Source organism: Loxodonta africana, chromosome 24 (genome assembly GCF_030014295.1).
Source record: "Loxodonta africana isolate mLoxAfr1 chromosome 24, mLoxAfr1.hap2, whole genome shotgun sequence".
Lineage (NCBI taxonomy): Eukaryota > Metazoa > Chordata > Mammalia > Proboscidea > Elephantidae > Loxodonta > Loxodonta africana.
The window spans coordinates 31,092,881-31,107,161 of NC_087365.1; the positions used below are offsets into that span (position 1 = coordinate 31,092,881).

The 14,281-nt window shown below is 39.1% G+C and overlaps 1 protein-coding gene across 3 annotated transcripts in view; it reads left to right on the forward strand.

Annotated features, from left to right (window-relative positions):
• The window catches only part of TPX2 (TPX2 microtubule nucleation factor), a 59,457-nt gene that overhangs the window by 17,281 nt on the left and 27,895 nt on the right, over positions 1–14,281 (forward strand). For all 3 annotated transcript variants that reach the window (XM_010591595.3, XM_010591596.3, XM_064275937.1), the window contains exons 3-4: positions 295–417; positions 6,200–6,326. In XM_010591595.3, the coding sequence (XP_010589897.1) occupies positions 295–417; positions 6,200–6,326 (250 nt within the window). The remainder of the gene's footprint in view (positions 1–294; positions 418–6,199; positions 6,327–14,281) is intronic.

Here is a 14,281-nt window from a genome sequence, read left to right on the forward strand (position 1 = left end):
CTTGTATGGCCCTAAATGTGTATCAAGCAAAGATAAGGACTGACTATTCACAATGCAGAGTCTGCATTTTTCCTTTTCTATAACACATTGTTTGGTGTTGCCAGTATTGTGATAGTTCTCACAGCCTCTATCTCTGATGTATAATGTGTATCCATTTCCTTTCAATCACTAGAACTTTGCCTTGTTCATGTCAAATGAGTTGAAAGCCTAGTGGTCGGGGGCTTTAGGCCCCAATTTAAATGCATGGCACTGATTTGTTTCCTTGCTGATTGTTTGGGCAATGACTTTTCACAGAGGAGAAGGCCAATTTGGAGAATATGTTTCCTGGGAAGAACGGAACAGGAGGTCCTTTTCAGGGTAAAACTCCTCTGAGAAAGGGTAACCGACAGCAAGCTATTGTCACGCCTCTGAGACCAGGTGAGAAAGAGCATCTTAGGAAAAATCTCCTTGGCAGAATGGTGGATCAGTGTATTAGGATCTTGAAAGATATGGAGAAATTATCTAAATGCTGTATCCTTTGGTTTATTATTGGTGAAATGGGCTAATTCATTTTCTGATGAATGTCAAACTGATAATATGCTATATACTTTTTTAAAAATTAATCTTTTGGAATTTAAGCTACCACACTATCTTACTGTGAGATACTTATTTCCTTTTTATGACAAAATTTAATGTAGCGTAACTTGGGTCAGCCTGGGAAACAAAATAGCAAGAGAGAGGAGTGTACTGCTTGCCTTTGTACAAGAATTTTTCCAGTCATGTATCTTATTTTAAAAGATGATTGACAGAGTATTGTTACTAAATCTGCAGAATATTTTCTATATGATCAGAACATAAGCATTCTTTAAAGGATCGTAAATCCCTTTTGAAAATAATTTTAAAAAATAACAACTTTCTTGAGACATAATTTACGTATCATACAATCCATGTATTTAAAGTCAATGGTTTTAGAAATGTCTGGGAGTTATTCTTATGGGTAAATCTGAAACTGGCCTCAGTCACACCATTAACTAGTCTATATCAGTGAAATGTCTGTATTTTCAGTGAACTTGTCTAGTTTGCAGAGTCTGAGCTGCTAGGCTGACTTTCAAATAGTTAATGAGTACAGGTAATATCTTTTGAATTTGGAATCTCCACAAGGACCTCGAATTTTTGTATCCATCTTTCTTGCACAGGGGGTTAGAACTATATGTGTGTTTCAGCAGACATGCTTGGAAACTGTCTGTGGCCTGAGTGCTTTATCTTTAGAAGAATTTCATTACTTCATTAGACTGGCAGATTTGTTGTTTCTGTGATGGTCTTTATGCCTTTCTTGAAGTGAAAAGGCATGTAATGTTACCTCGTTTGTTTGGACTGTGTTGTGTACACTAACTTGTATCATCAAACAGAGCAGCAAGCCCCAGAGCTTACTCACTGGGGCCATCAGTGACAAAGACCATGCACACTACTTATATGCATGTCCCTTAGCCTCCTCAGAGTTTTTGTATTCTTTCTTACTGTACATTCTCACCTCTCTGTTAATGCTGTTCTGTCTGTTTAGAATTCCGTTAATTGGACAGAAAATTCAAGGTCCAGCTCAAATATCCTTTTTGTCTGTAATGGCCTCTCTTTATCTGTGTTTTCAAAGCTCTGTTCATACCTCTATTTAAATTTCAATTTCCCATTGTGTTGCTAGTATATAGAAATACAATTTTTGTATATTGTCTTGTATGCTGCAATCTTCTAAACTCACTTATTTTAGTAGCGTTTTTTATACATTCCATCAGATTTCTACATAAATGATTGTGTCATCTGCAAATACTCCTTTTTGTTTCTTTTTCATGCATATTGCACTGGCTAGGACCTCTGTGATGTTGAATGGTAGTGAGGAGAGTAGACATCCTTGCCTTCGTTCCTGATCTTAGGGCAAAAGCGTTCAGGCTTTCACCATTATGTATGATGTTAACTGTAGGTTTTCCATAGATGCCCTTTATCAGGTTTAGGATGTTCTATTCCTGTTTCGCTGGTCATTTTGATCAGCAAGGGGTGGGTGTTGAATTTTGTCAAATGTTTTTCCCACATTTATTAAGATAGTCATAAGATTTTTTTTTTTTCAGTCTGTGAATATGGTAAATTATACTGATTTTTTCATTGTTAAGTCAACCTTGCATTTCTGGGATGAACCCCAATTGGTCATGATGTATTTTTCTTTTTATATATTGTTAGATTCAGTTTGCTAAATATTTGTTAAGAACTTTCGCATCTATATTAATGAGGGCTGTTGGTCTGTAGTTTTCTTGTGATATCTTTTTGTGTGTATGTGATAAAATGTAACATCATTCACCATTTAATCATGTTTTAGAGTATAGTTCAGTGACATTAGTTACATTTGCAGTGTTGTAACTATCACCACTATCCATTTCTAAAACTTTTTCATCACCCCAAACAGAAACTCAGTACCCATGAAGCAGTAACTCCCCATAGTGGCACAGTGGTTAAGATCTTAGCTGCTAACCAAAAGGTTGCCAATTGAATCCACCAGCTGCTCCTTGCGAACCCTATGGGGCGGTCACACTCTGTCCTACAGGGTCCCTGTGAGTCAGAATTGACTCGATGGCAAGGTTTTGTTGTTGCTGTTGTTCAGCCCCTGGTAACTGCTAACCAACTTTGTCTCTATGCATTTGTCTGTTCTAGATGCTTCGCATAAGTGGGGTCATAGTTGTTTGGCTGTGGTATCCGGGTAATGCTGGCCTCATAGAATGAATTGTAAAGTATTCCCTTCTCTTCAGTTTTATTGAAGAATTTGTGTAGAGTTGATACTATGTCTTCCTTAAATGTTTGTTAGAATTCACTAGGGAAGCCATCTGGGTCTGAAATTTTCTTTGTAGGAAGCTTTGTAACTATCAGTTTTACTTTAATAAATATAGGGCTACTTAGATCATCTCTTTCTTTTATTTATTTTTATCTGTTTCTTCTTGAGAGAGGTTTGGTCATTTGTCTTTCACATGATTTGCCCATTTCATCTAAGTTGTTGAATTTATAGGCAAAATGTTGTTCATAATATTCCCTAATTTTTTAATACCTGTAGGTTCTGTGGTAATGTCACCTATCTCATTCTTGATATTGGTAATTTGTATCTTTCTTTTTTTTCCTTTGATCAATTTTGCTAGGGATTTATCAGTGTTATTGATCTAAAAGAACAAGCTTTTGGTTTCATTGATTCCCCCGCCCACCCCCCACCCCTGTTGTTTCTCTGCATTGCACTGATGTCCATTCTGATCTTTATTATATCCTTTCTTCTACTTACTTTGGAATTAATATGCTTTTTTTTTCTTCGTTTCTTAAAGTGCCAGATGAAGTCATTGAGTTGAGATCTCTCTTCTTTTCTACTGTGCGTGTTCAGTGCTGTATATTTCCCCCAAGTCCTCCTTCAGTAGCATCCCACAGTTGTTAATGCCGAGTTCTCATTTTCATTTCATTCCATTCGTAATACTTTGTTTTTTTCTTTTGATATCTTCTTTGACTCATGTGTTATTTAGATAGCTGCTATTGAGTCGATTCCAACTCATGACAATCCTGTGTACAACAGAAGAAAATGCTGCCCAATCCTGCCTTGTCCTCACAATTATTGGCGTGTTTGAGCCCATCCCGTGGCTGTTGTGCTAGCCCGTCTCACTGAGGTCTCCCTTGCCCTTGCTGGCCCTCTTTTCACCAAACATGATGTCCTCTGGTGATCATTCTCTGAAATCTACTTTCCTACCTACTTTGTTCTTTTGAATAGCGTTAGCATAGTGTATCTTTTTTCCATCTTTCTACTTTTAACATAATTGTGTCATTATATTTCAAGTGTATTTTTTTGTAGGCAGCATATAGTTGGGTCTTGCCTTTTTATCCAGTAAACAATCTTTGCCTCTTAATGGGACAAATGCCTCTAATTTAGCCTTGACACAACATACTACCATTTTTTTGTTTCTGTGCCTTATTTTCTGCTAAAAAAACAATAATAATAATAATAATCCATCTCCTTGAGGATTGTTGTCTGGGATGAATAATAGAGGAAATGTGTTTTATCGGCCTGTCTTTTCTTTCCTGTCATCTGTTGCAGTTTTCTCCTTTTATCAAGGCTCAGTTCATATCCTGTGCCATCAGATGCTATGTCTTCCATGAAGCCTTTACTTGATTGCTCATTTCTCGGTGTTCTCATAGCACTTTGTTTCTGTTTCATTAAAAATGTTAATGAAAGTAACACATGACCATGGTAACATCAGAATACTAAGAGTTTATGATAAAATATTTCCTTTCTCTTCCTAGTTCCTTTCCTCAAATACTACATCTTTTAAATGTTACTATTTAAATTATACTGGTGGTTACGTCCATAATGCTTGATAATACGATTATATCAGTAGTATTTACATTATGGTAATTGTGGTATATATTATTCAATGCCAGGCCTGTTAGTGTGATACAGCTGCATTCTTTCTTCTTTCTCCTTAGTTCCATTGTCACAACTCCTGGGTCCCACTTAGATGACTCTGACATCAAGATCCAGGTGGATTCTCTAGTCTTTAAACATTATCAGTTACTTAAATTTTGCCACATCAGTTTAACTTGCTTCATATTTGGACAGTGACCTGTGGAAGTTACTGTTGCCTTTTTTGGGAGGGCATTATTTTTCTTAATATCTTCAGTGGTTTCCAAGCTCTAAACCACTTTTCTCAGAGACCTCCCTCTGAGTTTTTCATCCTCTAACTTCAGTCTGGACTGATTTTCTTCTCTTGGCTTACTGCATAAATATCACTCTGGGAGTTCCCTTTGCTGTCTTGTTTTCTGGATCTGTCTTCTTTGTTGATATAGTCCTTCATTTTGTAGGAGTACATCCTCAAGGAACTTCCTAAGATCAGGTGTGAGATAAGACAACTTTGAGTCCTCACTTGTCTCCAGATGTCATCGTTTCACCTTCATATGTAATTGACAGTTAGAGTTAATATGGAGCCCTGGTGGCACAGTGGTTTAAGAGCTCATCTGCTAACCAAAAGGTCAACAGTTCGAATCTGCCAGCCACTTCTTAGAAACCATATCGGGCAGTTCTACTCTGTCCTATAAAGTTGCTATGAGTCGGAATCAACTCGACAGCAGTGGGTTTGGTTTTGAGTTAATGTAGAATTACATATTAAAAATAATTTTTCTTCAGTGCTTTGAAGGCATCGTTCCTTTCTTTTCTATTATTCATTATTGCTGTTGAATCCAGTGCTTATCTGATTCTCCCTACTTCTTAGGTGATCACTTTTTCTCTGTGGAAGCTTTCAGAATTTTAACTTTGTTGGTGTTCTGAAATGACATGAAAATCAGTTTGGGATGTTTCTTCTGTGGTGTGTTTTGGGAGACTGTTTTCCTGAAGTGGTGCCTTAGGCTGGCAAGAGGCTGGCAAATAGGCAGGGCCCTAGATACTTCATTTCTGCTTCAACAAAATTACCTTTAATAGATGGGGTTTCTGTATAAGATTTTACTGGGGCTAAGGGTTCCTTTGCTTAAGAGGGGTTCTGTGTGTGTATTTATGTGTGTGTGTGTTTGCACTACCTACCTATAAACACACACACGTATGCATATATATATATGCATACACATACGTGTGTGTGTTTATAAAATATATGGGGCTATAAAGGAGTCCTGGTGGCATGATGGTTAAGCTCTGGGCCGCTAATTGGAAGGTCAGTGGTTTGAATCCACCAACTGCTCTGCAGGAGAAAGATGTGGCAGTCTGCTTCTGTGAAGATTTATAGCCTTGGAAATCCTATGGGGCAGTTCTACTCTGTCTTACAGAGTCACTTTGAGTCAGAGTTGACTTAATGGCAAGGAGTTTTTTTGGTGTACGTGTGTAGGTCCCTAGGCGGAGCAGTTTACACTTGACTGCTAACATAAAGGTTGAAGGTTTCAACCCACGTATTTTTTTTTAGTGGTACTGTGGAAGAAAAGGCTTGGCAATCTGCTTCCATTAAGATTGCAGTCAAGAAAACCTTATGGAGCAGTTCTCCTCTGTAACACATGGGGTTTGCTATGAGTTGGAATTGACTCAACTGCAGCTAACAACAACAACAGATATACATGTATATATGTATATATAATTTTCAATTTAGAATTCTGTATTAAATCATATATATGTCTCTCATCACAACTCATTTCTTTAGATTTTGAGTGCTAATTTGTTTTTGGTCTTCTGCAGTTGAAAACACTTATTACAAAGAGGCAGAAAAAGAAAATCAGTTGGAACAATCCATTCCATCAAATGCTTGCTCTTCCCTGGAAGTAGGGGGGAACACATCAAAAAATACTCCAGCCTATCCTCAGAGGTAAGACTTGTTTCAGGGCTGAAAAACGGTGTTTATAATAATAATGTTGAGTGAATAATTACTGGACAGAGCAGCTGTTCTATGTCCCATACTGCATTAGACTGTTCATGTTACCTTATTTAATCTTTTTTAACAATTTATTGGTGTAGATAATATGCTTAATTTATAGATAAGAGACCAGAGGTACTAAATTTATTTGCCCAAGGCAAGTTTATCTCAGAGCCAGAATTGAAACTCTGATTATTCCAGGGCCCTTCCATGGTTGCAATTTTACATTTCTTTGTATGGATATTTAATTTATTTTTCCTGTTACTAGGTTTAAATAAACCTCATAAGAGCAAATACGATATATCTTCAGGGCCTAATAGTGCCAGGCAGGAGCAGAAGATGAATAAATTATATCAGGAATGAATGGATAGGTTAAGCTGCAGTCTTGGCCCTAATGGCCTCAGAATATCTAGGGACTCTAACGTTTTTGAATGTTGCATTTTGCATCAACAAAATGGTAACAAAAAGACAGTGTTTGGGACTGCATCCCACTTTGGAGAGTGGCGTCTGGGGTCTTAAATGCTAGCAAGCGGCCATCAAGGATGCATCAATTGGTCTCAACCCACCTGGAACAAAGGAGAATGAAGAACATCAAAGATAGAAGGTAATTATGAGCCCAGGAGGCAGAAAGGGCCACATAAAGCAGAGACTACAGTAGCCTGAGACCAGAAGAACTAGATGGTGCCCAGTGACAACCGATGACTGTCCTGACAAGGAACACAAGGAAGAACCCCTGAGGGAGCAGTGGGATGCAGACCCCAAATTCTCGTAAAAAAACCAGACTTAATGGTCTGTCTGAGACTGGAAGGACCCCGGAGGTCATGGTCCCCAGACCTTCTGTTAGCCCAAGACAGGAACCATTCCCAAAGCTGACTCTTCAGACAGAGATTAGACTGGACTTACGGGATAGACAATGATACTGATGAAGAATGAGCTTCTTGGATCGAGTAGACTGATGAGAATATGCTGGCATCTCCTATCTGAAGGGGAGGTGAGAGGGTAGAGAGGGTCAGAAGGTGGCAGAATGGACACGAAAAGAGAGAGTGGAGGGAAGGAGTGTGCTGTCTCATTAGGGGGAGAGCAATTAGGAGTATATATTAAGGTGTTTATGAATTTTTGTATGAGGGTCCAACTTGATTTATAAACTTTCACTTAAAGCACAATAAAAATTACCCAAAAAAAGAGTGTTTGGGAGCTGTCAATCTTAATATTGTTGTTGTTAGGTGCCGTCCAGTTGGTTTGGACTCATAGCGACCCTGTGCACAACAGAGTGAAACACTGCCCCGTCCTGAGCCATCCTTACAATCGTTGTTATTCTTGAGCTCGTTGTTGCAGCCACTGTGTCAGTCCACCTCGTTGAGGGTCTTCCCCTTTTCTGCTGACCCTGTACTCTGCCGAGCGTGATGTCCTTCTCAGGGACTGATCCCTCTTGACAACATGTCCAAAGTATGTAAGATGCAGTCTCGCCATCCTTGCCTCTAAGGAGCATGCTGGCTGTACTTCTTCTAAGACAGATTTGCTCATTCTTTTGGCAGTCCATGGTGTATTCAGTATTCTTTGCCAACACCACAATTCAAAGGCATCAATTCTTGTTTGGTCTTCCTTATTCATTGTCCAGCTTTCACCTGCGTATGATGTGATTGAAAATACCATGGCTTGGGTCAGGCGCACCTTAGTCTTCAGGGTGACATCTTTGCTCTTCAACACTTTGAAGAGGTCCTTTGTAGCAGATTTACCCAATGCAATGCATCTTTTGATTTCTTGACTGCTGCTTCCATGGCTGTTGATTGTGGCTCCAAGTGAAATGAAATCCTTGACAACTTCAATCTTTTCTCCGTTTATCATGATGTTGCTCTTGGTCCATTTGTGAGGATTTTTGTTTTCTTTATGTTGAGGTGCAATCCATACTGAAGGCTGTGGTCTTTGATCTTCATTAGTAAGTGCTTCAGGTCCTCTTCACTTTCAGCAAGCAAGGTTGCATCATCTGCATAACGCAGGTTGTTAGTGAATCTTCCTCCAATCCCGATGCCCTGTTCTTAATCGTATAGTCCAGCTTCTGGTATTATTTGCTCAGCATACAGATTGAATAGGTATGGTGAAAGAATACAACCCTGGCGCACACCTTTCCTGACTTTAAACCAATCAGTATCCCCTTGTTCTGTCCGAACAATGGCCTCTTGATCCATGTAAAGGTTCCTCATGAGCACAATTAAGTGTTCTGGAATTCCCATTCTTCACAGTGTTATCCATAGTTTGTTATGATCCACACAGTCTAATGCCTTTGCATAGTCCATAAAACACAGGTAAACATCCTTCTGGTATTCTCTGCTTTCAGCCAGGATCCATCTGACATCAGCAGTGATATCCCTGGTTCCACATCCTCTCCTGAATCCAGCCTGAATTTCTGGCAGTTCCCTGTCGATACACTGCTGCAGCCGTTTTTGAATGATCTTCAGCAAGATTTTGCTTGCGTGTGATATTAATGATATTGTTCTGTAATTTCCACATTTGGTTGCTTCACTTTACTTGGGAATCGGCATAAATATGGATCTCTTCCAGTCAGTTGGCCAGGAAGCTCTCTTCCATGTTTCTTGGCATAGACGAGTGAGCACCTCCAGCACTGCATCTGTTTGTTGAAACATCTCAATTGATATTCCATCAATTCCTGCAGCCTTGTTTTTCGCCAATGCCTTCAGAGCAGCTTGGACTTCTTCCTTCAGTACCATCGGTTCCTGATCATATGCCACCTCTTAAAACGGTTGAGCATCGACTAATTCTTTTTGGTATAATGACTCTGTGTATTCCTTCCATCTTCTTTTGATGCTTCCTGCATCGTTAAATATTTTCCCCATGGAATCCTTCACTATTGCTACTCGAGGCTTGAATTTTTTTCTTCAGTTCTTTCAGCTTGAGAAACGCCGAGCATGTTCTTCCCTTTTGGTTTTCCATCTCTAGCTCTTTGCATATGCCTTTATAATACTTTATCTTCTCAAGCTGCACTTTGAAATCTTCTGTTCAGTTCTTTCACTTCATCAATTTTTCCTTTTGCTTTAGCTGCTTGACGTTCGAGAGCAAGTTTCAGAGTCTCCTGTGACATCCATCTTGGTCTTTTCTTTCTTTCCTGTCTTTTCAATGATCTCTTGCTTTCCTCATGTATGATGTCCTTGATGTCATTCCACAACTTGTCCAGTCATCAGTGTTCAGTGCATGAAATCTATTCTTCAGATTGTCTTTAAATTCAAGTGGGATATACTCAAGGTCATATTTTGGCTCTTGTGGACTTGCTCTGATTTTCTTCAGTTTCAGCTTGAACTTGTACATGAGCAATTGATGATCTGTTCCACAGTCAGCCCCTGGCCTTGTTCTGACTGATGGTATTGAGGTTTCCATCGTCTCTTTCCACAGATGTAGTCAGTTTGATTTCTGTGTGTTCCATCTGGCGAGGTCCATGTGTATAGTTGCCCTTCACGTTGGTGAAAGAAGGTATTTGCAATGAAGAAGTCGTTGCAAGATACTATCATTCGATCTCCGGCATTGTTTCTATCACCAAGGCAATATTTACCAACTACTGATCCTTCTTCTTTGTTTCTAACTTTTGCATTCCAATCACCAGTAATTATCAATGCATCTTGATTACGTATTTGATCAATTTCAGACTGCAACAGCTGATAAAAATCTTCTATTTCTTCATCTTCAGCCCTAGTGGTTGGTGTGTAAATTTGAATAATAGTCATATTAACTGGTCTTCCTTGTAGGCGTATGGATATTATCCTATCACTGAAAGCGTTGTGCATCAGAATAGATCTTGAAATGTTCTTTTTGACGATGAATGCAACACCATTCCTCTTCGAGTTGTCATTCCCAGCATAGTAGACTATATGATTGTCCGATTCAAAATGGCCAATACCAGTGCATTTCAGCTCACTAATGCCTAGGATATCGATGTTTATGCGTTCCATTTCATTTTTGACGATTTCCAATTTTCCTAGATTCATACTTCGTACATTCCAGGTTCCAATTATTAATGGATGTTTGTAGCTGCTTCTTCTCATTTTGAGTTGTGCCACATCAACAAATGAAGGTCCCGAAAGGTTTACTCCACCCACATCATTAAGGTCAACTCTACTTTGAGGAGGCAACTCTTCCCCAGTCATCTTTTGAGTGCCTTCCAACCTGGGGCGCTCATCTTCCAGCACTATATCAGACAATGTTCCGCTGCTATTCGTGAGGTTTTCACTGGCTAATGCTTTTCAGAAGTAGACTGCCGGGTCCTTCTTCCTAGTCTGTCTTAGTCTGGAAGCTCAGCTGAAACCTATCCTCCATGGGTGACCCTGCTGGTATCTGAATACTGGTGGCATAGCTTCCCGCATCACAGCGACACGCAAGCCCCCACAGTACGGCAAACTGACAGACACGTCGGGGGGTCTTAATATTAGTTGCCTTCAAGTGGCATTAATCAAAAGAATGTCTCCACACAGCCAGTTCTTGGACCTGTGGTTCATCTCCCTGTAATAGAATAAAGTAGCAGTTCTTAAGCATTTTCATCTCAGAACTCTATTACACTCTTTTTTTTTTTTGAACATTTTATTGTGTTTTAGGTGAAAGCTTATGCAGCGTATTAGCTTCTCATTCAACAATTCCTACACATATTATTCTGTGACATTGGTTCCTGTCCCCACAATGTGTCAGCATTCTCCCCGTTTCCACCCTGCTTTCCCCGTTTCCATCCCTTCAGTTTTCCTGCCCCTCCTTGTCTTCATATCTTTGCTTTCGGGCAAATATTGCCCGTTTGGTCTAATATAGTTGATTGTTCTAAGGAACACATTCCTCACGGATGTTATTGTCTTATTTTATAGGCCAATCTATTATTTGCGTGAAAGGCGACCTCCAGGAGTGGCCTGAGTTGCCGATTAAAAGAGTGTCTTAAGGAGATAGCCTCGGGGGTTCCCCCAGTCTCTATTAGTCCAGCAAGTCTAGTCTTTTTTTTTAATTATTATTAATCTGAGTTTTGTTCTACATTTTTCTCCCATTCTAACCAGGACCTGTTGTGTCAGAGCAGTCAGTAGTGGTAGCGGGCACCGTCTAGTTCTGATCTCAGGCTAGAATAAGTTGTGGTTTGTGTGGGCCACTTATCCTGTGGACTAATTGTTTCCCTGAGTCTTTGGTTTCCTTCACTCTCATTTGCTCCAGATGCGAAGAGACCAATAGTTGTATCTCAGATGGCTGCTCACAAGCTTTTAAGACATCAGATGCTACTCACCAAAGTAGGATGCAGAATGTCGTCTTTATGAACTATTATGGCAATTGACCTGGATGGCCCCCGAGACTATGGTCCTCAGCCTTCAAGCCCAGTAACTCAGTCCTACGAGGTGCTTGGATATGTCTAAGAAGTTTCCATAGCTGCGCCCCCTGTGTGCTCTATTATATGGATGAATATACATGCAGCACGTGCAAATATGTGTACACAAATACCGACAACTATACCCATACGTGCACTCGCATGCCCTCCCGTATACCCTCCCACACTTATATAGCATACGTATCTACCTATGTAAGCACTCACAAATTTTTGGTTATTACTGTTGTTGCAGAATTGTATATGACGTTTACCATAGTTGTCCTCTATTTTTGTATATCACTCAGTGTCTTCATTTACTTTGGTCATGTTGTGCTGACTTCCCTCGTATTGTGTATTGCCTTTCCCTTCACCAGAATTAACACATGTCTACTACCTAGTAAGTGATTTTCCCTCTCTCCCCCTGGGTCTCCCTCCCATCCCTGATAACCATCAAAGGACTTTACTTTCTGGGTGTAAACCTATTCTTGACTTTTTGTAAAAGTGGTATCATACAGTATTTGTCCCTTTGTGATTGACTTATTTCACTCAGCATAATATCCACCAGATTCATCCATGTTATGTTTCATGGACTTACATTATTCTTTATTGTTGCATAGTATTCCATTGTGTGTGTATGTACCATAATTTATTTATTCATTCGTCTGGTGATGGACACTTAGGTTGTTTCCATCTTTTTGCTATTGTGAATAATGCTGCAATGAACATAGGTGTGTATGTCTGTTTGTGACACCGCTTTTATTTCTCTAGGATGTATACCTAGGATTTGGATTTCTGGTTCATATGCTATTTCTATTTCTAGCTTTTTGAGGAAGTGCCATACAGTTTTCCATAGTGGTTGTACCATTTTAGAATCCCACCAGCAGTATATAGAGCTACAGTCTCCCCACAACCTCGCCAGCATTTGTTGTCTGTTTTTTTGGTCAGCGCCATTTTTGCAGGAATGAGATGGTATCTTAGTGTCCGTTACACTCTTAACAAAATCCCTGTCTATTTTTTTATGAGCCCTTTCTTTTATGGATTAATAGGAATATATTTACACATGAAAGACATGAAATTTGGAATTTGCTTCAAAATCTAAGGGAGTGAGTAGAAGAAAAATTGATACAAGATTGGCTGTGAGTTAATTTTTGAAGCTGAATGATGGGTACATAGCAGTTCATTGTTATTCTCTTCATTTTCAAATATATATATGAAATTCTCCATAATATTTAAAAATCAGATATTCTATGCAATAGCATGAGAGTTTGAATTTAAAAAAATCTTACAGTGTCTATGGCTTTTATACAAAAAGTGTTGAGAGAAATTAAGTAAGATCTAAATAAGTGATAAAGAAAAGGTAATGAGTCCTATAAAACCTCAGGATGGTTGTCTGCTGCCAGTGTTTTATTTCTTGGCCTAGGTGGTGATTTCATGAGCCTTCACTTAGTCAATAACTATTTATCTTTGTTTTGTGTACTTTTTGGTGTGTGTGTTATTTTTTTAAAAGGAAACGGGAATGTAGGTAAAAGAGAATGAAAAGCCTTAGCCAATTTCCTGGAGATCTGGTCATTAATTTCAAGTCTGACAATAACTAGCAATGTAATAGGGTCACATCACCTCTTGTTGCTTGACTTTTACCTATAAAAAACAGGGGGACTGCCAATGCTTTTTTAAAGTCAACTTTATTGACATACACATACAAAATCAGTATCGTGAAGTACCAAAATGTTATGGATGAATTTAAAAAAATATTAGAAAATACATTTACTGATCCCAACCTGGCTGGAGTGATAGAGAATGAAGAAAACCAAAAACACAAGGGAAAGATTAGTCCAAAGGACTAATGGGCTACTACTACAACCTCCAACAGACCGAGTCGAAAACAACTAGATGGTGCCCAGTTACCACCACTGACTGCTCTGGCAGGGATCACAATAGAGGGTCCTGGACAGAGTAGGAGAAAAGTGTAGAACAAAATTCAAATTCACACACACACACAAAAGACCAGGCTTGGTGGTCTGACAGATACCGGAGAAATTCCGAGAGTATTGCCCCCAGACAACCTTTTAACTCAGTACTGAAGTTACTCCTGAAGTTCACCCTTCAGCCAAAGATAGACAGGTCTATAGGGCCAACAATAACACACGTGAGGAATGTGCTTCGTAGTTCACTCATGTATATAAGACTAATAAGCACGCAAGCCCAAAAGCAAAGATGAGAAGGTAGGAAAGGATAGGAAAACTGGACAAATGGAAACAGGGAACCCCGGGGTGGAGAAAAGGAGACTGTTGACATATCGTGGGGTTGGCAACCAATGTCACAAAACAATTTGTATATTAACTGTTTAATGAGAAACAAATTTGCTCTGTAAGCTTTCACCTAAAGCACGGTAAAACAAAAACAACAAAATGAATAAAAATCAAAACTACTAGTCAAGTAAAGATTAGATTTTTAGTGTGGAAATAACACCACAAAGTTTTTTATAGCCCTTTGTAGTTTGATGTACTTTTACATTTCTGAGGAATATTTCTATGTCTTTCATAGATGTGTTCAGTACTGACAAATTTTG